The sequence below is a fragment of the Cynocephalus volans genome, chromosome 1 (assembly GCF_027409185.1).
Source record: "Cynocephalus volans isolate mCynVol1 chromosome 1, mCynVol1.pri, whole genome shotgun sequence".
Classification (NCBI taxonomy): domain Eukaryota; kingdom Metazoa; phylum Chordata; class Mammalia; order Dermoptera; family Cynocephalidae; genus Cynocephalus; species Cynocephalus volans.
The window spans coordinates 22,273,411-22,295,477 of record NC_084460.1 but is presented as its reverse complement, the minus strand read 5'-3'; the positions used below and the strand labels follow the sequence as shown (position 1 = coordinate 22,295,477).

The 22,067-nt window shown below is 41.0% G+C and overlaps 1 protein-coding gene across 10 annotated transcripts in view; it reads left to right on the top strand.

The window, feature by feature from the left end:
- Positions 1-22,067, top strand: part of SHLD1 (shieldin complex subunit 1) — a 96,732-nt gene that overhangs the window by 23,757 nt on the left and 50,908 nt on the right. For 2 of the 10 annotated variants that reach the window (XM_063103241.1, XM_063103214.1), the window contains one exon: positions 18,582-19,576. The exons of the other annotated variants lie outside the window; for them this stretch is intronic. In XM_063103241.1, the coding sequence (XP_062959311.1) occupies positions 18,582-18,595 (14 nt within the window). In that variant the 3' untranslated portion in view covers positions 18,596-19,576. Of the gene's footprint in view, positions 1-18,581; positions 19,577-22,067 lie in introns of those variants that run through there. 10 annotated transcript variants of the gene reach the window in all.

Here is a 22,067-nt window from a genome sequence, read left to right as displayed (position 1 = left end):
CATGGCTGAGGCCTTCTGCCTCCCCACTCCCAGCTAGGGAGCCCAGGGTCGTCGCAGCCTGATGGTCGTCGCAGGGCTGGATGTGGATGTCACGGGCCTTGGCTGAGGCCCTTGGCCCATCCCCACCCCAATTTGGGAGCCTGGCTGGTTTCCAGTCCTTCCTAGGTTTTATAGGTGTTCTTTGGTGATGTTAGACCTTTGCTGTTTAGTATCAGAACTTTGTCTCTGATCTGTGGGGTTTTTGTGTTTTCTTTCAGTTCCGTGTTGGATTATTCACTATCCCCACCCACTTAAACTCTGCACTGGAACTAATTTGTTGTCCTTTGCTTGCTTCCAAAATGGGGAAACTTCCTGTGGGGACCAGTATTTGAACCCTGGGGTTGAGCTACATTGCTGCTTTGCTGCTGATTCTCTGGGGAAGGCTTTTTTCGCGCAGATCAGGTTTTAATTGTTGACCTTGTAAGCACTTCCAGGTCTCTTGAGGTCTGGTATATTTGGGTTGTGTGGAAACTCTGGTCTGGCCCTGAGTCTTTTCAGCAAACTACACCCCTGTAGTTCTATATTCCTGACCATTCCTGACTGAGTGGGCCTGTGCTGACTGGAGGGCAGGTCAGCTGTCCATGCTGTGCCCCAGTGTTCCCCTGGTGGGCCCATCTCCTCCACCCCTCACACTCCAAACATTTCCCATGTGGTGGGTCATGCACCAGTCCCTTGTGATGACTCACTGGCCTCTGAGTGGCTCCTTTTCTCAGTTGTCTGTGGCCCCTCATTCCTGTGTGGGTTCACAAGAATCCTGCTAGAGCTCTTGCGGGCCTGGGGGCCACCAAGGCCCTCTTCTCCCCTGCCACCTCCAAGCAACTTCACACAAAGGGCACAGCAGTGGCTTTTGCCAGCTCTTGCTCTGTGTGCTCACCAGGGCCAACTTTGAAGTGTTCAGGGCTTGAAATGTTCAGAGTGGACCTTTCTTTCTCACATTGTGGCTTCTCCTGCCTTCACGCGCTCTGTGGGTCTCTCCTCCTCTTCCCCTGGGCTCTGGCAGCCCCAGCTTGGCAGTCTTTGCTTTTTATGGCTGTAAATTGGTTGACTGTGGGAGAGAGTGATGCTGGATACCATTTATTCTGCCATTTTGATTGGAAGTCACAATTGCTGAATTATGATTTAAGGATAGTTCCCGGAGATTTTTGGTACATATTTTGTGGTATATCTGAGAGGTACCCTATAGTTTCCCACTACATTATCTCTGCCCATAAACTTATAGCTAATTCTCTAAATTCGAATTTGAGTTTCTTTGTGAACATTAGAAGATCATTCATCTTTGTGGCCAAGTCTATGGCTAATCTTGATTTCTTTCTTCAAAGAATGGCTTGATTGAAATGTGGTGTTTCTCAAACTTGGACCTCATGAATATGGATTATGTGATCACTCTCTACAACATCCCAAGACAATAGCAGTCTGAGCAAAAATAGGAATTAACAGGATTCAGAAATTGGGAGAAGCAAATTTGGAATTGGCTATAGCATGCTATCAATCAGATATTTAAATATATATTCAAGTGGATTTTGTGGAGTCAATATGAACTGATAACATTAGATAATCATACTTTACTTATTTTAGACAGCAAGCACAGTTATCTTTCTTTCCACACATTTACACAGTTGTCTATTATGTTTTTTTTCATCCGGTAAGCACTGAGTAAGTGCATGCTCTGTATTCTATACTGTGCCTTGTGCTGAATCTGTAGGAGTCTTCCAGAACGGTGGAAAGTTTCTTTTTTGGTATGTTTCTTTTTTACTTCTTTTTTTTTTCTTCTTCAGTCCTCCAGTCCCTGGAGGGATCTGTTTCTAAATTTCATCTGCTGAGGAGGTGACATGGTATTTACCCACATTATAGGTGCTCAGTAAACATTTGCTGGGTGAGCTAGAACATGGGAGGTGAGTTGAAGGATACTAGGTCTCTCCCAGTTTTAGACTGTAAGTCTGCCTATCATTTTTCAAATATTAACTCAACCTTCAACAGGCATGAGACATTGAAGTTGCTCTCAGCTAGCTAGGAAAATGAGAAGGATTATTGAGCATCTCTCAGCATATTAAGAAGAACTGGGAGGAAAACAGAGACAGAGCTCTGGATTCTATTTTTTGCTCAAAGTAATGACAGGAAGCTTTATTCATCTAGCAATGCGTGATGTGGTTTTAAAATAATTAAAACTACCCTTCTTGATGAAAGAAGGGAAATACAAAAAGGAAAGAGGCAGAAAAGGAGGGAAGGAAGGAAAGAGGGAGAGGGGAGGGAAGGAGTGATAGCTACGCTGTATCTGCCAAGACTCTTGAGACGATTAGGGGTGACCTGTGTGACATACCCACCGCAGCACCCCTGTGCACTGGATACTCTGTTAATAGTGTCTGCCATGATAATAGTCATTTAAAACTGTGTGTTTCAGGGAATAATATTTGACTAAAGGCATGTTTAAATTTGTTTAATAAGTTACATTATGATGATTTTGATACTCACACACATCCAATCACTAGATTTCACTGACATCTCTGGGATGTTCAGGAATTACAGACTCCTGGCAAGTGGTTCTAGGCTCTGCCATTATCACAGGCCTCTTTGTTCACTATTTCCTATGCCACCGCTTAGGCTACATGCCTGTCACACATGTGCACATGACCCTCTGGTCTCTGTCACCAACAGCAGTGGTATCAGAGGTTGTGTTTGGGTTCTCTATTGCTGCCTAACTACTCTAAAACTTAATGGTTTGAAATGACAACCATTGTATTCTCCCTCACAATTCTGTGGCTTGACATGATTCAGCTAGGTGGGTTTTGTGCTTCATGTGATGTTGGCTGGGGCTACAGTCACCTGAGGTCTTGAATGGTCTGGAATGTTCAAGATTGCTTATTGTCTTGGCTGACTGCTGATGCTAGCCATCAGGTGGAATGGCCACACATGGCCTCTGCATGCCTATGTGGCTTGGGCTTCTAACAGTGTGGTCAAGGATTCAGATCCCTGTACCAGCTGGCTACCAAAAAAAAAAAAAAAAAAGAAAGAAAGTGCCGGTTCTCTTAAAGGCTAGTCTCACTTCTGCTGTATTCTATTGGTCAAAGCAGTCATAGGCCAGCTCAGATTCAAGAAATGAAGCAATTAACTCAACTCTTGATGGGAAATGGCATGTGCATGGAGGGGGGAAGGAGCTGATGAGTGGCTATCATACTATAAGGTAAATACCACATTCCTTTATATTTGCCTCTAGGTCTTTTAAAAGGATACTCATAAACTCAAGGTTCATGCCTCAGAAGTAATTCTGGACAAGGTGGTGAGATATGAGTCTACACATTAGAACCTGGACTGATTTATCTTGGATCCAGTTGTGTGGCACTGAAGCAATACTTGTGTTAGTACATAAATGTGATAATATCTAATCTCTTATAAAAGAAAATTATTATCCGATTCTGTAAGACAAGGTTTAAGTCCATTTGTAATTATAACTAGAGCAGCAGTTCTCCAGTGTAGACGATCTGTGTCCCTCAGGTGGTCTTTGGCAATGTCTGGAGATATTTTTGGTTGTCACAACTGTGGTGGGACATCTAGTACTACTGGCATCTAGTAGGTAAAGGCCAGAAATGAAGCTAAATATCATACAATGCACAGGACAGCTCTCTCCTACAACAAAGAATTCCAGCCCAGAGTGTCAGTAGTTCTGAGGTTAAGAAACCCCGAGCTAGAGCAAAGATTCTTCCTATACTGTCCTGTAAGTTCATACAAAGCACATTGCTTTTTATACATCAAGACATCATTTGTGCCTTTTTTCCTAGAAGTTAAAAAAATCTTTTTATCTATATATTCTGAAATTCAAGTTCTGAGATTTCTTTAAAGGCTCTTAAAGCTACAACTTCTATTTACTTTTGTATTTAAATAATTTATGTATAGATTGTTATGGACTGATTGAATTGTGTCCCCCAAATTTCATGTATTAGAAGCTTAATCCCCATTGTAACTGTTGAGGGTGGGGAAATTCTACTGTGTTAATTGAAAGGTGGGGCCTTGAAGAGGAGATTAGGTTGTAGGACCATGCCCTAGTGAATGGATTAATAATGGTGGTCATGGGTATGGTTTGGAGGGATTTAAAAAAAGAGTGAGAGAGGAGGTTAGTCTCTCTCTCTGCTCTCTTTGCTTCCACCATCTGCAATGTGAGACCCCTGGGTCACTGTTGCCAGCACCAAATGGACTTTGGACTTACCAGCCTCAGAAACTGTAAGAAATAAATTTAATTTTCTTTATAAATCACCCAGTTTCAGGTATTTTGTTATAAGCAACAGAAACAGACAAATACATAGATGGTCCCCTACTTGACAATGGTTTGACTTACAATTTTTTGACTTTATGATACATGTTCCGAAGAAACCGTCCTTTGAGTACCTGTACAACCATTCTGTTTTTCACTTTCAGTACAGTATTAATTAAATTACATGAGATATTCAACACTTTATTATAGAATAGGCTTTGTGTTAGGTGATGTTGCCCAACTGTAGGCTAATGTAAGTGTTCTGAGCATTTTTAAAGTACAGCAGGATAAGCTATGGTGTTTGGTAGGTTAGATGTATTAAATGCATTTTTAATGATATTTTCAACTTACAGTGGGTTTATTGGGATATAACCCTATTGTAAGTTGAAGAGCATCTGTACAGAGATTGGATCAAGGTGGCTGGCAGGGTACACATTCCACCCTTTTCAGCTCACAGCAAACTCTAAGAAATGAAAAGAAAAAAATTATATCTATGTCTATATCTATATATTTCTACATCTGTATCTATATATGTCTATATGTCTGTGTGTCTATATGCGCACATGCCTATATCTGCATCCATGTCTATATGTATGTCTATCTCCTGGAAAAGAAACAGGGTAATCACTATGCAGCAGAAATTTTGAGCATCATTGAAGGGCCGTGTCAGTCAGGAGAGGCTAAGTTATGCTGTGTAACAAACAACCCCCAAACCTAAGCAGGTTTAAAACTATAGTTTATTTCTCACTCATGCTACATGTTCATTCTGGGCTGCCAGAAGGGCTATCACTTAAGTACCTAGCAGCCCCATATAAAATGTTGCCATTGCCATGTAATGGGAAAAAGAGAACTCTGGAGAGCTTCTCATTGGCATTTAAATGATCTGCCCTGGAGGTGACATGTATCAAGTGTTGCTTGTACTCACAATTCATGGCTCAGAACTATTTACATGGCCCCATTTCGACAAAGGAGCAAGGAAGTACAACCCTGTCAGTGGCCTGGAGAGGGGAGAATTGAAAATATGTGGCATATAGCCTTACTGACTCTCTTAAAGGCCAGGGCAGATGGGATCTGATGGGCAGAAGAAGTCATAGCTCAAAGTGCACACGGGGCAGGACTACTGTGGAAGGTGGGAATGGCTCCTGAAGAGAGAGTAGGAAGGAGGAGAGGACCCTGTACAAAACACAGAGTAATTTATTAGAGTACTGTGATAGAAGTGCCTAGGAGATTGATACCTATAGATTGATTCCTAGAGAATGGAGATTTAGGAGGAGTGGTCTATTTTAACATTTAGAAATTTCTTAACATTTAACAAATATTTAACGTGCTATGGAAATTATGTAAGTCTTCTCTAAAAAGTCCTGTGTTCAAAATCATCGTGCCTAGTACAGTGCGTGGTAAGCCATGTGTGCTCAGTAAATACTTATTGAAATGAATGATGGCTCTAAACTAACCATAGGGTGAAAGCAAATACTGTTTTTAAAAATTGTTACTGTTCTTTTCCTGTTATTCTACATTACAGATGAAGGTGGTTTTGGAAACAAGTCAAAGTTCTGACCCCTCGGGAAGGGACTTTAAGGAATTTCTGCTGCCCAGTAAGCTGCCAGGATCCAAATAAAGGGCATGTCCAGCCTATGGATTTAGATCCTGATTGCCCTTGTTTTATTGCTGAGTCCTTGTTCTTCCCTTGCAACTTCTTGACCCACCCAGCATGCCTGCCCTTCTCACCCTCTCAGCTTTGCAAAAGGATGTCCCTGGTCTTCCTTGTTGCCCTGTTGGTGGCCTCTGGCTGCATTGAGTCTCTGGAGACAGTATAGGTTAGGGGTAGGTTCAGGAGTCAGACTGCCTGCGATCAACTCAGCTACCCTCCGGCTCTATGACTTTGGGCAAACTAGTTAATCTTTCCGGGCCTCATTTTCCTCATCTGTGAAATTTGGATAACACTAGTATCTATATCATGAGGCGTATGGTAATTATGAAATGAGATTATGCTCAGAAAGTGCTTAGAATAGTGCCTGGCCTTTGAAAGTCTATGATCCGTGTTAGTGATCATCTTCGTTGCTGTTGTCACTGCCTTCCCTCCAAGCTGTATCCATATCCAGCTCCCAGGACTTCTTCCCAGAAGAGTCCTCAGCTCTTTGTCTCCACTTTGCTGACCTGGACGGTGGTCTCTTTTGACATTAGTTTGTTTTGTATTAAGTCAGTTTGCCAATACTCTAGAGTCCCAGGATATTATCTTTAAGTCTGGCTTAGTATCAGATTATTGTTAGATTTTAACCCCATATACTTTCAGAAAGTGATTTATTGGCTCTGTGCCCTGATTTCTTTCTCTCTGAAATGGGAGTAATGCCTTTTCTTCCTGTTTCCCAGGGATTTGGGTTTCTTTCTTCCTTGTTTTTCTTTGTTGACTCTATTTTGCCAGCTTGTCAACTTCTGTGTGTTCTTAAGGCCACCTTCAGCCCTTGATAGGAAAAGGTAGTGCTATAAATAAAGAAAGAAAGAAACACATGAATAAAATAAAGAGTAGTTATGAAAGCACTGAAAGAAGTTATATCATAAAGACATTTTTAGGCAATAAGTATTGGAAAATGGCAGAGGTTGGAAAATCCACCTTGTCATTGTGTCAATTGAGCTTAGAAATGTTCAAATCATTGTAAACCTCATGTGATATCTACAGAAAATAGAATATAAGAAAAACGTTGGATGGTTAATTATAGGTGTCAGTTTGAGTGGACTAAGTGGTGCTCAGATAGCTGGTAAAGCATTATTTCTAGGTGTGTCTGTGTGGGAGCTTCTGGAAGAGATTATTATTTGAATCTGTAGACTGAGTAGAGAAGATCTTGTCTTGCCAGTGTAGTAGGCATCATGCAATCTGTTGAGTGCCTGAATAGAACAAAGAGTTGGAGGAAGAGTGAATTTGCCCTCTCTGCTTGAGCTTGTATATCCGTCTTTTCCTGCCCTGGGGCATTGGTGGTCCTGGTTCTTAGGCCTTTGGACTCAGGCTGGGACTTACACCACTGGCTCTTTGGGTTTGGACTGGAACCACACTGCCGGCTTTCCTGGGCCTCCAGACAGCAGAGCATGGCACTTCTCAGCCTCCATAATCGTGACAGCCAATCCGTCATAATGACTTTCTTTCTGTATATCTGTATATATTCTCTTGGTTCTGTATCTCTAACACAAACATGAAGGAGATAGGCTTACTTTGATACTCTGAAGATAGATGTTCTGAAATCATTATGTAGCAGATAAGAATGTATTTTTGAAACATGTGACTGTGAGGTTCTTAAATGGAAGAATGAACATAGAGATCATAAGTCTCTCACTCTCAAGAAGTGCTCACTGCAAAGGTCACACACACACACAAAAGATTAAAAAGGGAGTGTAAAGTCAGCTAAAACTAGTAATCATGGTAGCTGGCAATCCTTTAATAAAGGGAGAGGTACTATTTTGACCTCCATTTCACAGTGGAGAAGTTTTGTCCCAGCTTGGTTATTTAACCAAGGCCACACAGGACATGGTAAAATTAAGTAATCTCACTTCAGAGCTTTGTCAGAGACCATCATATCCAACACTGCCCTTTAACCAAGCGGGCCCTTCAAGCCCATACCCTTGTATGCAGTGATGCTTCTCGAGGTTTCTTCTAATGGTCATGCCACAGAATTCTCTGTCACTCACATTTGCAGGACCCATTCTAGTGCCAGGACAAAGTGTGAAATGGGTTTCATTTTGCTCTGGCTCCCGTCTGGCTTGATCGCCAGCCCTGGCCTTCCCTTCTCGCCATCCTGGGCTTATTCTCACCCTTAGTAGACAGTCAATAAGCAGCTCAAGAGGGACTGTACTTCAGGGTGGCATTTTTAAAGAAATTTGCTCTTCACCTTGTTTGACTACAGATCCTTTAGAGAATCTCTTAGGAAGAATGAAAGCTTTCCCCAGAAAAAATAAAAGGGTGGTGGGCTTCAAATGTGGTGATGTATGGTTTCAGGGGAGTTCCCAGAAACCTAGGCCTTGGATTTAACATTTAAAGGAATAAAATAAAAATGACAAATGAGCAGGTGGTGGTGGGCTTGCTATTTGGGGCTTGGAGCCTGTCCCCTGTCTCCTCAATCAAAAGAGGAAGTTGCTGTATACCTGTTCTCCAATGTTCATAGCAGCACTCTTTACAATAGCTAAGAGTTGGAACCAGCCCAAATGTCCATCATCAGATGAGTGGATAAGGAAAATGTGGTACATCTACACAATGGAATACTACTCTGCTATAAAAAAGAATGAAATACTGCCATTTGCAGCAACATGGATGGACCTAGAGAGAATTATATTAAGTGAAACAAGTCAGGCACAGAAAGAGAAATACCACATGTTCTCACTTATTTGTGGGAGCTAAAAATAAATAAATAAATACACAAATAAACTGGGGGAGCGGGGAAGAAGACACAACAATTACAATTCCTTGAAGTTGATATGACAAGCAGATATGAGGTTGTTGGGAGGGAGAGGGGAGAGAGAGGTGGGAGGGAGGTTTCGGTAATGGGCCACAATAATCAACCACATTGTATATTGACAAAATAAAATTAAATTTAAAAAAAAGGGGGGGGGAAGTTGCCTACTCTTATGGCCAGATCAATATAATTAGTGTAAAACATTTGTATAGTGCAAAAAAGTAATAATCTAGCTTACACTCAGTCTCCTATGTGTTTTTTACATGATCTTATGGTGCCTGCAGGCCCGTTTTGTTTGTTCAGGGTCTGCTACATCCTGTGTTCTTTCATTATCTTAGAGCTGGTCTGTGACTGTGTAATTTTAATTTCAATTATGGCCTAACATAATGTGTACCCCACGAATTCCACTGCAGAAGTTGCACTTGACAAAGGTGGCCTTCAGCCATTTTTGTCACCTAATTGTGTATGCCAGTGCCCCTTTACATTTGGAACTGGCATGGAAGCTTGTCTCTGTGCATCAAACAGGAATTTGCATTAAGTAGAAGAATCTTGTTTAATTTTGCATGAGATTTTCCTACTGACTTTGAAAACTTGAATTGTTTGAAGGCAGAAGTGAAAGAAAAACAACCCAAGAGATTCTATATATGCAGAGACTCCACTGCAGTGTGTTTACTGAACAGAGAGTTGTGTGCTGGTGGTGAAATAAACCCGTTGCCCTGCCTGGGAAATCTTGGTGGAATCCAGGCAGCAGGAGCCCTGGCAACCTTCCACAGTGATCAGCAGAGGGAAAAAACAAAAATCTTACAAAACTAACCCCAAACACCCTTTTTCCCACCCAGAAGATAGTATTGTCTTTGCCTAGGAAAGCTGTACCTTCATGCCCAATTCTTGGTCTAGCAGTCATGAAGCCACAGTAATATGATGGTGTTACCCCTTCTTAATTGCCTTTATTGATCAGTGCCTCAATCCTCCTTTGGTTTCTCTAAATTAAGGAATGAGGACTTTCTACATTTTTAAGAAAATGGTATGTTTTTCCATTTTTTTTCTTTTAAGCTAGTCAAGTGTTGTCAATTTCCTTTTTTTTTTTTTTTTAACTTATTTTTGTCAATTTCTTTAAAAGGTTAAAAAATAAATGATTTGGGCAGACATCAAAGTAGAAATGTAAGTGCTTGTTGAACTGTCTGCTAAACTTATTATCAGGCAGAGGTGGCCTTACCGTGGCAGGACTGATGGCTGGGCGGTGACCTCCACTTCTCTGTTGAACGGGGAGAAAGTACAGCCTTTGGGGTCCAAGGGGCTTTATCACTTTTTACCTGGTGTCCTTAGGCAAGTTAAAGAACTTCTTAGAGCCTCAGTTTTTTCATTTGTTTTATAGGGATAATAATATCTATCTGTTGGAGTTGGACACACAGCAGGTGACATAAATGACGGTCTCTATTCCCATACTTTTAAACTCTTGCTTAAGCGTCACACTCAGTGCTCCATCGTGTATGGATTTATGGATTGTGCCTTCTTCTTCCCTGTTGAAAACTAGATCACACAGCCTGTCTCCTGTTCTTCTGTCACTCATCTCATCTCTTGTGATGGTTATGAAGCACTGATGTTTTTCTATGTTTCTATGGGGAACCATGTTATCCATCTGCAATAAATGGCTCATGTCCTTTTCCCTCTTACCAGTCAGGCAGACAGTTTTGATCAACTACCTTCTAAGTTATGAAGGAGTTAGGTTTAGCCTAAAAGAAGTCAAACAAAAGAATTTGTTTTTTTTTATTTTTTAAGATGACCGGTAAGGGGATCTTAACCCTTGACTTGGTGTTGTCAGCACCACGCTCTCCCAAGTGAGCCAAGGGCTGGCCCTAAAACAAAAGAATTCTGACAGAAAGTGGAGCAGAGGCCTATAGTGTTGTCCCAGGAGCTGTGGAGGGCACTGGTGCCTGCTTGCAGCCCTGGGCAGAGCGATTCAGCATCACCATGTCATTGCAGAACGGTGGGACAGTTGTCTTTTTAGCCCTCTTGCCTGCCCGTGATGTACCGATCAATTAAGATGCCGACATTTCTTATTTACTTCTGTGGTTTTGTTTCTGTGTACCCAGGGGATGCGAACTGAGTCACTTGGGGGTGGGGGAAGGTGCAGAATGGTGGCAGTGATGGTCACCAGCCCTCTGTCACCACCCTCTCCACTAGAATGCCACATATTTTGTCTTTCCACTGAAAGACATCATTGTAGCACCTCGGAGTGAGTGGTCTTGTAACCTGTACCTGTAATCTTCTGCCTTGAATTATTTTATTCATGAACACATTGGCTTAGAAATCCATTGGCTCGTAGCTCTGTGACAGGACAGTGGCTTTCAGCTGAGCCCTGCAGGGCTGGGCCTCTCCTCAGTGGTCCTTTGCCTTGTGCACCTCTCCTATGCTGGGGGGAGGGCAGCACTTGGCCACATTTGTTTATGCTTGAATTGTGATTCAAAATTGCCACAATGCTGTCAGTTTGGTTTTTTAAAAAATTAAAATCTGTAAATAAGGCATAAACTCCTAACTTCTTCTGAAAATACTTCTAATAATACCTATCCCAATTCTTCAAAGAAATTTCATAAGTTACAGAGCCTTATTTCTATGGAATACTCCCAGTTTAGCGAGTCATGAACCCTAGAATTATTTTAACATTGTTGGCAAAGAGGTACTCCTTAGATTTCCTTTTGGAGAATATAGCCTCTCTTTGCCAGGCCTCAGAATTTACACTCCATAGAAGCCAGAAGCGATTTCAGCCCATGAACTATAGAGAACAAATCTAGAGTATATGTTTGGAATATGTACGATAAATATGATACTTGTAGTAGAGTTAGCTATTTTTAATGATAAAGCATGTCATCCTTTTCTTTAAAGAAAAATAGTTATAGAAAGGACATTGTTGGGGGGGAGGAAGGAGAGGGAGGAGGGAGGGAGGTTTTGGTAAGGGGCAACAATAATCAACCACAATGTATATCGACAAAATAAAAGTTAAAAAAAAAAAAAAAGACCCTTTTAAAAAAAAAAGAAAGAAAAATAGTTATAAAAATAAATAGTACAGAAGAGTATGACATGAAATGTAAAAGTCCTGGAATTCCGGTCAAGATGTCAGAATAGACGATCCCCAGCATCGCTCTCTCCCACAAATCAACCAATTTACAACTATAAAAATGTAACAACAGCCAAGCTGGGGCCGCTGGAGCTCAGGGGAAGAGGAGGAGACCCCTACGGAGTTGATGAAAGCAGGAGAAACCACGATGAGAGAAAGAAAAAACTGCTCAGAGCATTTTGGGCCGCGGCTGCTTTAAGGCTGAAGCTGATGAGCGCATGGAGCAGGAGCTGGAAGAAGTCACAGCTGTGTCCTTCAGATGGAATTGCTTGGAGGCAGCAGGGGAGAAGAGGGCCTTGGTGGCCCCCAGAACAGCAAGACCACTAATAGGGTGCCTGTGGACCCATGCAGGAGCAAGGAGCCAGAACAACTGAAAAAGGGGAGCCATTCAGAGGCTGGTGAGTCATCGCAAGGGACCGGCGCAGGGCCCATCCCCTGGGAAGTGTTTGGAGCACAGGTGGTGGGGGAGACGGGCCCACCGGGAAAACACTGGGACACAGCAAGGACAGCCGACCCAGGCCCCAAATCAGCGCAGGACCACTCAGAGGAGACTTGTCAGGAATGCAGAATTGCATGGGGTGCAGTTTGATGAAAAAACTCAGGCCCAGATCAGAGTTTCTACACAACTCAGGTGCACCAGGTCTCGGAAGAGCCAGAACGACCTATAAGGGCAATCATTAAACCCTGAGCTGCACAAAAAGCCTTCCCTAGGGAAACAGCAGCAAAGTAGCAATTTAGCTAAACCACTCAGCTTAAGTACTGGTTCCCACAGGAAGTTCCCCCGTTTTAGAAGTAAGCAAAGGACAAAAAATTAGTTTCAGCCCAGGCACACCACCAGCACCTCAGGGTCCCGCCCAGGGGCCTGGGGTATGGAGCTGGGGACCAGACCTTCCCCTACCTACAACCAGGCACACACGCCAGCACCTTGGGGCCCACCCAGATTCCTGAGGCACAGAGCCAGGGACTGGACCCCCCCCAACAACAAGGCACACCACCAGCACCAAGGAGTATGCCAAAAACATCACCTCCATGTGGGTGGGCTGCCACAGCCACCACAGTAACCATGGCTGCTGCAAAAATGGCTAGACATCACAACCACCACACAGATGGTCCACCAGCCACTGGAGCGCATTGACACAAGGAGAGTCACCAGCAGAGACCAAAGAAAAGTAGAGGACGTCTCTCTCCACAAAGCCCATTCCAGAATGACAGAAGAAGCAGCTGCTCTATGATAGTATTGGGGGACCTGAACACACCTCTCAGCATTGGACAGATCATCTAGGCAACAAATCAACAGAGTAACCATTACTCTTTCAGAGGGAGAGAAGAAATCTAGGGTAATCAGTGGTCGGAGGGGGGAGGGAGAGGGGGTTACGGAGAGATTGGACAAGGGGCATAAAGAATAAGTACGATTTGTAACAATATACATACTAGTAATATTGATTTGATCAACATTTGTCAACATTGAACCCCAAAATATGTATAATCAATTATGATTCAATAAAAATAAACAAATAAATAAAATTAGCATCTGAAAAAAAAAAAAAGAAATGTGAAAGTGCTGGGTCTCCTCAATGCTTTTCCCTAGAGGTAATCATTGTAAATAACTTTTTTGTATCCTTGCAGGTATTTTCCATGCAATTGTAAGCATGTACGTATATACATACACATATGTAAATAGTCACATGTGTACATGCACACATTACACACACAAACAGCACATGTATCTACTTTTAAAGAATACAAATTTTACCATAATAGTATTTTGTATCTTGCTTTTTTAACAGAATACTGTATCAAGGTATCTTGCCACATTAGTATATGTAGACCTCTCATATTTCAGTAGCTGCATAGTATTCCATTATGTGGTTGGGTCATAATTTATTTAACGTGATGCTTGTTGATGAATGTTTAGGTGTCTCCACTTTTTTAATTCTCATAAACAATCTTGCAGTGGATCTCCTCATACATATCTTACCTGATGCATTTGGTGAATGAATATTTTCATTAGTGGAGTGAAACTTGAGAATTATATTGCCGTATATTACATATTAGGGATTTAGCAGATTTTAGCAGAAAATATTTATAATGAAGCCTAATGACTAATAACAAAAGGTCTCCTTAAAAACGTTTAAGAAACATATTTGCCAATGGCAGAAGTGATATAGAAGCCAGTTTAGTTAGGTTTCAATTATTTGTTAGGAGTTAATTCATGGTAAAATATTTGGTTTAGAACATCAAAGTACGGGCCGGCCTGTGGCTCACTCAGGAGAGTGCGGTGCTGATAATACCAAGGCAATGGGTTCGGATCCCATATAGGGATGGCCGGTTGGCTCACTGGGTGAGCGTGGTGCTGACAACACCAAGTCAAGGGTTAAGATCCCCTTACCGGTCATCTTTTTTTTAAAACAAACAAACAAACAAACAAACAAACAAACAAACATTAAATTAATACACCATGAAGGAATCTAAAGGGGTAGCATTTTTTTATGAGTTGCTGTAGTGGCAGATACAGAGCTGTGGCTCATATATCATTAGAATTTACTTCCAGAGGGGGAACTAAAAAAGAATAATTTCTCATAGGAGGAGGTGAGAAGTGTTGGGGGTGGATTTTTCCAAAACTGGGTTCATAAGTGATTATAATGACAGCTTTTAAAAATCTCTAAAGCACCAAATGTACAACTAAATGATAAAAATGATCTGAACGTACATGTTTGCACAAAAATGAGGAACACATTTTAATTCCATGAAATGAATACTAACTACTGTTTCAAGTGAACCTCGATAGCATTAAGCAGATATGGCTCCCTTTAAACAGATCCTTAGAATTAGATTTATTTGCTCTAAGCTCACACAGTTAAATCCCCATTTCCCTTTATGTCATGTCCTTACAATCAGATGTCTGATTAGCAGCATCTGGGTAGGGAAAGCTGGCTGTGCCCCATGAGGTGGGCCCCCCAGTACCACAGCCTGCCTTGTTTCTGAGGGAGACTGCCACTGTGCCAGCAAGAAAGACCCAGTTGGTCCTTAGTGCCTTCAGTCTAACTGAACAAGTTTTCTTCTAACTACTGTTATCCTACATCTCACAACTGCATTCATCCTCCCTCTGTTGTGTAGCTAACTCAAGTATTTATATAAGTGCTTCTCAACCAGGGATGATTTTGCTCCTCATTTGACAGAGTTTGGAGACATTTTTGGTTGTTACAGCTGTGGGTGTGCTACTGGCATCTAGTGGGTAGAGGCCAGCGATGCCACTAAACATCCTGCAATGTACAGAACAGTTCCCAGCACCCAACAAAGAATTATCCAGCCCAGTAGTGCTGAGGTTATCAAACCCTGCTGTACACAGTGATGCAACATACTGAGGTCTCGTTGTTACTTCCATTTTCTGGCATATCTAGTTTGTCACTTTCTGCACTTTTCTCAAAAACTGTATTGTTCAATAATGGACCATCTTAGATGTTGAGTAACTAAGGGGACTGATACTTTGGTGGAGTGATAGCATTAGGCTAGGTGGCAATTAAGAGATAGGAGTTCTAATCTCATTATTGCCTCTAATTAGCTGTGTGACCTTTGGCAAGCCATTTAATTATTTTCTGTGAAATGAGACCATTTGCTTGGGTTATCTACAGAGTCTAAGTCTTAAAATAGCCCATTACTCTGCCATTGCAAATATATGTTGAAGTGGGGTAAGGATAAACTGTAGATACATACAGACAGATGTTTTGTCCCATTGGTTCTTTCTGTTTTTCCCCACCACTAGACATATTTCTGTCACATAAGCCTTTGCCAACTCCAGAGGTATCCTAGCTATTAAGATCATTCTGTACTTTGAATCTAGTCATCCAACTCTGAGAAGCTCTGATGATCTAATAATTACAACTCACGCATGACAGGTAGTTTTCCTACAGCAGTAACATACAGTATTAGTTTTTTCATATATCCACTGTTTAAACAGACATTTACTGAGTGCTGATCTCTGCCGAGTATTTGATCCCTACTGTAAACCTGAAGGCAGGCAGAAAAGGGCTTATCTTCCCCCAAGTTACAGACAAAGAAACCATAGCTCAGCGAGATGTCCGTAGCTCAGAGAGCCAGGTCATCTGGCTCCATAAGTGAAAGTTCCAGGATGGAAGTTTTCTGGCTCCCCTTAATTATCAGAAAGAGGATCTTCCTTCTGTGATCTCAGCATGTCACAGGACAGTGGAACCAGAGCCAGTGGCATCTGAGAATTGAGGCTTTTACTTATCAGATTAGAAAACACGTGCCCCCAGAAAGGTGAAGTCTCACAAAATGGACAAAAATCTCAGGAGTTTTTAATCGCTTCTGTTTCAGTTCCCTAAATAACACATCTCTGACATTAAGGGTATTAGCACTAAACTGTTCTTGTCTGGCATCAGAATGGTAGACAAAGGAACACATGTTTTGAAGCTGGAGACCTGCATTAAATCCCATCTCCTCTGTTTGCCAGCTGCGTGACCCAAGGTAAGTTACTTTACCTCTAAGCCTTAATTGTCTCACCTGTAAAGTGGGAATTCTTAATACTTAATTTATAGTCTTGCTGTGAGAATTAATTGAGGTGATGAGTCCTGGACTTTTCTCCTTCTCCTCCTTGTCTACCTCCTCCCATATAGATTGGCCCAACTTTTTGTTTTGCCAAGGAAAGTTCTTTTTTTTTTTTTTTTTTTCTTTAAAGATGACCGGTAAGGGGATCTTAACCCTTGACTTGGTGTTGTCAGCACCACACTCTCCGAAGTAAGTGAACCAGCCATCCCTATATGGGATCCGAACCCATGGCCTTGGTGTTATCAGCACCACACTCTCCCGAGTGAGCCACAAGCCGGCCCGGAAAGTTCTTAAAAACAGTCTAGCCCCGTTCCCCCTCTTTTCACTGCTAGTAACCACAGGTTTTTCTCTCCAGAAAGTTCAAGCTATTGTGATTGTTTGTTTTTCTGTCTTTTTCTCTCTCTCTTTTTCTTTGTTTCTTATTTGTTTATTTTTTTCTCCCACTTATGACTGAACACTTGAAATATTTCTCTTTTTGTGCCTGGCTTATTTCACTTATATTTTTTGCCAAGCTCATCCAAGCTGTTTCAAAATGCAGAATTTCATTATTCTTTATGACTGAGTACCATTCCATTTTGTATATTTATCACATTTTCCTTGTCCAGTCATCCATTGTTGGACATTTGGGTTGGTTCCATATGTTGGCTGTTGTCAGTGGAGCTGCAGTAAAGATGGAAGTGCAGGTGTCCCTTTGACATGATGATTTCCAATCCCAGTATTGCGATTGCTGGGTCATATGGTGGTTCTGTCTGTCGTTGTTTGAGAAAACTCCATGCCATTTTCCATGTTGGCTGTACTAAGTTGCAGTCCCACCAACAATGTAGAAGTGTTCTCCTTTCTCTGCATCATCAACAGTATTTTTTATTCTTTGTCTTTTTGACCACTTTTTATTTGAGGTGCTTTGTTTTCTAATTATTTAGTTTCACAGACTCTGGGTATATTTTGATACAAGTCTTATTTCAGATGTATGTCTTGTAAATATGTCTTGTAGTATGGGAATGGTCTTTGATTCTGTTGACAATATCTTTCACGGAGTAGAAAATTTTAATTATGACCAAGTACACTTAGTTTTTCAATGTTGTATATAACGGCTCAAAGGAAATCCAAGGTGATGTAGATTTTCTGTTGTGTTTTCTTCTAGAATTTCTATACTTCTGTGTTTTTCATTTGTATCTATGAAGTATTTTAAGTGAATTTTTGTGCAAGTTGCAAAATTGGAGTCTTTTAGTGTTTAGTCATCTAATCGTTCTATTAAAATGTGCTTTACTCATTGACAAAGATGAGTGGTGTGTATTTTCATGATTCTATTTGTGAATTCTGTATTCTCTTTCATTTATGTACATGTCTGTTTTTATTTCACAATCACATTCTTTTAGTTCTTATAGCATTATAATGTGTCTCGGAATAAGTAACTGTGACTTAGTCAAGTTTGTTCTTCATTTCATAGGCTGTTATATGTTTAGAAACCATTTTTTGGTATTTACCAAATACCTTGTTAGGATTTTGGTGGTTGTTGCATTGACTTTATAGATCAAGTTGGAAAGAAGTTCCATCTTGTTCAGTGAAAATGAACCATCTTTCCATTTGTTTGGATTGTCTTAGACTTCTCTCCTTAGTGTTTCCTCGCTTGTAAATATAGATTGGTATATAGTTTGTTAGATTTGTACAGACAAATTTATTTTTGATACTATTGTAAATTGTATTTTTTGAAATTTTATTTTTTTATCATTATTATTTTTTATTTTTTTTATTTTTATTTTTTTTTGTCTTTTTCGTGACCGGTACTCAGCCAGTGAGCGCACCGGCCAGTCCTATATAGGATCCGAACCCGCGGCGGGAGCGCCGCTGTGCTCCCAGCGCCGCACTCTCCTGAGTGCGCCACGGGCTCGGCCCATCATTATTATTTTTTAAAGATGACCGGTAAGGGGATCTTAACCGTTGACTTGGTGTTGTCAGCACCACGCTCACCCAGTGAGCTAACCGGCCATCCCTATATGGGATCCGAACCTGGGGCCTTGGTGTTATCAGCACCACACTCTCCTGAGTGAGCCACAGGCCGGCCCGTATTCTTTGAAATTTTAATTTCAATGTCCATTGCTTATAGAGAAGAAATCAACTGGATTTTTATATTGACCTTACTTACACTTCACGTTTTGTTATGTTTATTCACCATCTTCAGGCATGGCATACTGAACTATGTTACCATTTGATCTTCTAAAATGATGGCATTGACCAATCTGAACATTGAAGTTCACTTATTCAGTCAGAGGGTCATAAGGGGACATAAGGGAACTGCTAAACAGCGAGTGCCAAGCAGGTACCCTACTTGACTTTCTTGATCAGCTGACACCTCAAGCAATGTGTGAAAGTCCTCTGTATTCAGCCTCACTGATTTTGGTGCTGCCTCCCCAGGAAGAACAAAAGCTTTTGCTTTCAGAGAGACCAAGTGCCTTAGGGAGGCAGTGGCGCAGCTTTGAGAACAACTTAATGTCATGTCAACAAAGCTGACTTTATGTAGGATGAGAAACGCAGCTTGCAGAAACCCTGGCTGTGCAGGTTGAGTAGAAATGCCAACTCATTGACAAGCTTCGTGCAGCTGCAAAAGAGTATGGAGAGACTGAGTCATATTCACAGAATCTCCAGCAAGAAAAAGAATCTTTAAATATACCTGTCCTTATAGACACATAAAGGAAAGGGGATCAAATTGATTGTGAGACAGGAAATAACTTCCCTGGTACAAGGAGTGAAGGCAGAGAGATCCAAACTTTCCAAACAAGAACAGGTGATTTCAGGGATGATTAAAAATTGAGATTTTAGGAGAAGTCCTGGGAATCACCACATCACAAGGAGATTTTTCAAACCTGCAAGCTCTACTGGTCCATTCCCCAGCAATGGGTGTGGGTCTTAAAGCGGAGCTGTCACCCTCCCTCCACTCAGGGCCCCAGAGCTGCCAGACTGTGTTCACCACCTTGACTGCATCCGAGGATCACTGAGACCAGTGGTTCCAGGGGAGCCGCTCCTTGGGCTGGATTTCCTCCTCCTCCACATGCTGAACACAGCGGTCAGCTCCTTCAAGGTCGACTCCTCCCAATCTAAGGAATATTGTTATTCCTAGAACATGACAAGAAATGTGGAACTTTCTTCCTTTTCAGACAAGGTTTGAATTCTCTCTCATTAGCCATGAAGAAATGCTATACTTTAGAAACTAGTCTTCTACTCAGGTTGAAACTTTGTGGAACTACGTTTTTTAAAACATCGTTTTGTGAATATTATTTACATATTAATCATAGAAGTGAAGTATTTATATTTTATTCTGTCTATAAATATTGTATTGTAATTTGAAAATATATGTAGTTTAGCAATAAAGACTTTTAGCTCTCAATAAAAAAAAAAAGTCTATACCACTATCTCCACAAGTCTACCATCATTTTATAAAAGAAAGGATATTTTAATATCCAAATAAAGAAGGACCTAATCGTAAGATAAGGATGAGTTTTCTATAGTTCCTAGTTTTCTACTTGGCCATGGACTCGTAATTCTACAGGCCAGTGCTTGGGAAACTTTGATGTATGTTTACTATGCTCCGTGCTCAGTAGGCAACTGGAAGATGAGAACTATTAATAATTGTTTCTTAGAAATTATGATGCATAAAACTTAAGAGTTCTTCCTTTTATTTCTAAAAATTCCAACAGTCTTTGAATGAGTGGCCTTTTGTAGGACAACAGGGCTATTCTTTTCTATGGATTTATATGAAGTTTATAGATCATATTTTTAATAGATTACAAAAGCCCTCATAAACTCAGTAAAATTATTTCTCTGCTTTATAAAGTAAATCATTAGGTTAATGAGAAATAGCTTTGCCATGAGTATTATTTTCACCAGGTATTATATTTCACTGACATGCTGAGTTCTTTTCCATTTTCTTCATATTTTATTGGATTGTTTACCTGAACCCCTGATGACTGGATTCTTTAAAAGGAGTAGATGTTGTTCATTCAGTCATTTGAGAAATGGTTATTGAACATCTACTATGTTCCAGGCCCTGTTCCAGGCCCTGTTCTAGGCACAGGGGATACACAGTGAACAGAATAGACAAAGGCCCTGCCTTCAAGGGCCTTTTTAAATTCTAGTTATGGGGGTCATGGTTGGAGGGGTATAGAAGAGGGAGCTAGGCAATAAAACAAAGAAATATATATCAACTGGTGCTATAAAGAAAAGAAAAGCAGTATTAGAGATGAGGGGTGCGATCTAAACACCAGGGCCTTTCTAGGCTTCTCCGATGAGGTGACGTGCATAGCGTCTAAAAGAATTTTGGTATTAATAGAGTAAGTTAATACATTTTACTTTTGCTTATAAAGTTAATTCTGTGATAAAGTGCCTCTTCTAGACTTTTCTGTGGAGGAGAAAATGCAAATACTGGAAAAGAGCACTACTTACAGCACTATCTCCTCCGATTACAAAGCAAAAAAAGAAACAAAAAGAACGGACTTAAGTGATTGTTTTGGACTTTATACCAAGAAACGAGCCAGCTTTTCTTAAAACACCTATTATTACTGCTTCTCCTTTATGACTGCCCGGGTATCACTCCAGCAAGCATCTTAAAAGGTGTTAAATATTTATTGATACTGGCCCAGTGTTAAGTCTCATTTGTGAAATTGTTGTGTAGGACCCAAGAATCTTGAAGAAAAGTACTGACCACTCAGTGATGGCTTATTTGAGAATACCTGTGTATTTTCTGTTACATGTTTTAGAATTTAAAATTCTTCTGAGCATAGCCCTATAGAATTGAATTAATCTTTAACATCATTCCAAAGTTAAAAAAGATTAATGAGTTGTCTACTTTTAGCTAAATTCGAATTTTTGAGGTGAAATTGCTAACATCTTTTTAAATAAGTTCTGAATTTCCAACATTGCTTTTTCTAATGACACACCCCACCAGAGGATTGGAAGGAGACATTAAGAATTTGCCCTACTGTTCTTTTTCATCACTCATGCTTGTTGGGGCTTTCTGTGGTTCTGGAATCCATCATCCCTGAGAGGGAGTGGGCCTGGTAGAGAATTGGGTGGCTCTCTCTGCCAAGCAGATGAGCTTGATGATTGGTTTGATTGTACTAAATGAGCCTGTTGAACCGCTATGCTCAACCTGAGCTGCACAGTGGCCTCTCCTGGGAGCTTTAATGATCTTGATGCCTGGGACCCACCTCCAGAAGCTCTGATTTAATTGGTATGGAGGGCAGCCTGGGAATCGGATTTTTTTAAAAGCTCCTAGTTGCTTCTAATACGCAGCCAAGCTTAAAAACTACTGCCTGAGAGCAGTACGTTTCAAAATGTGCTGTGAATATCAATCACCCAGGGATCTTGTTAAAATAAAATACAGATTCTAATTCAGTAAAGCCTGAGGTAGAGGCCAGTGATGTCTAAATAAGGCCATAGAGCAGGGGTTGGCAGACTATGGCCTATGGACCAAATCTGACCCAAGGCCTGTTTTTGTACAGCCTGCAAGCAAAGAATGACTTTTACATTTTTAAAGAGTTATTTAAAAGAGAGAGGAGAAGAGGAGGAGGAAGAAGCAGCAGAGAACTTACAAGGGTAATTCATAAAGTTTGTGGAAAAATAGAATTAAAAGTTAATACAAATCTTTCCACGAACTCTTTGAAGACCCCTC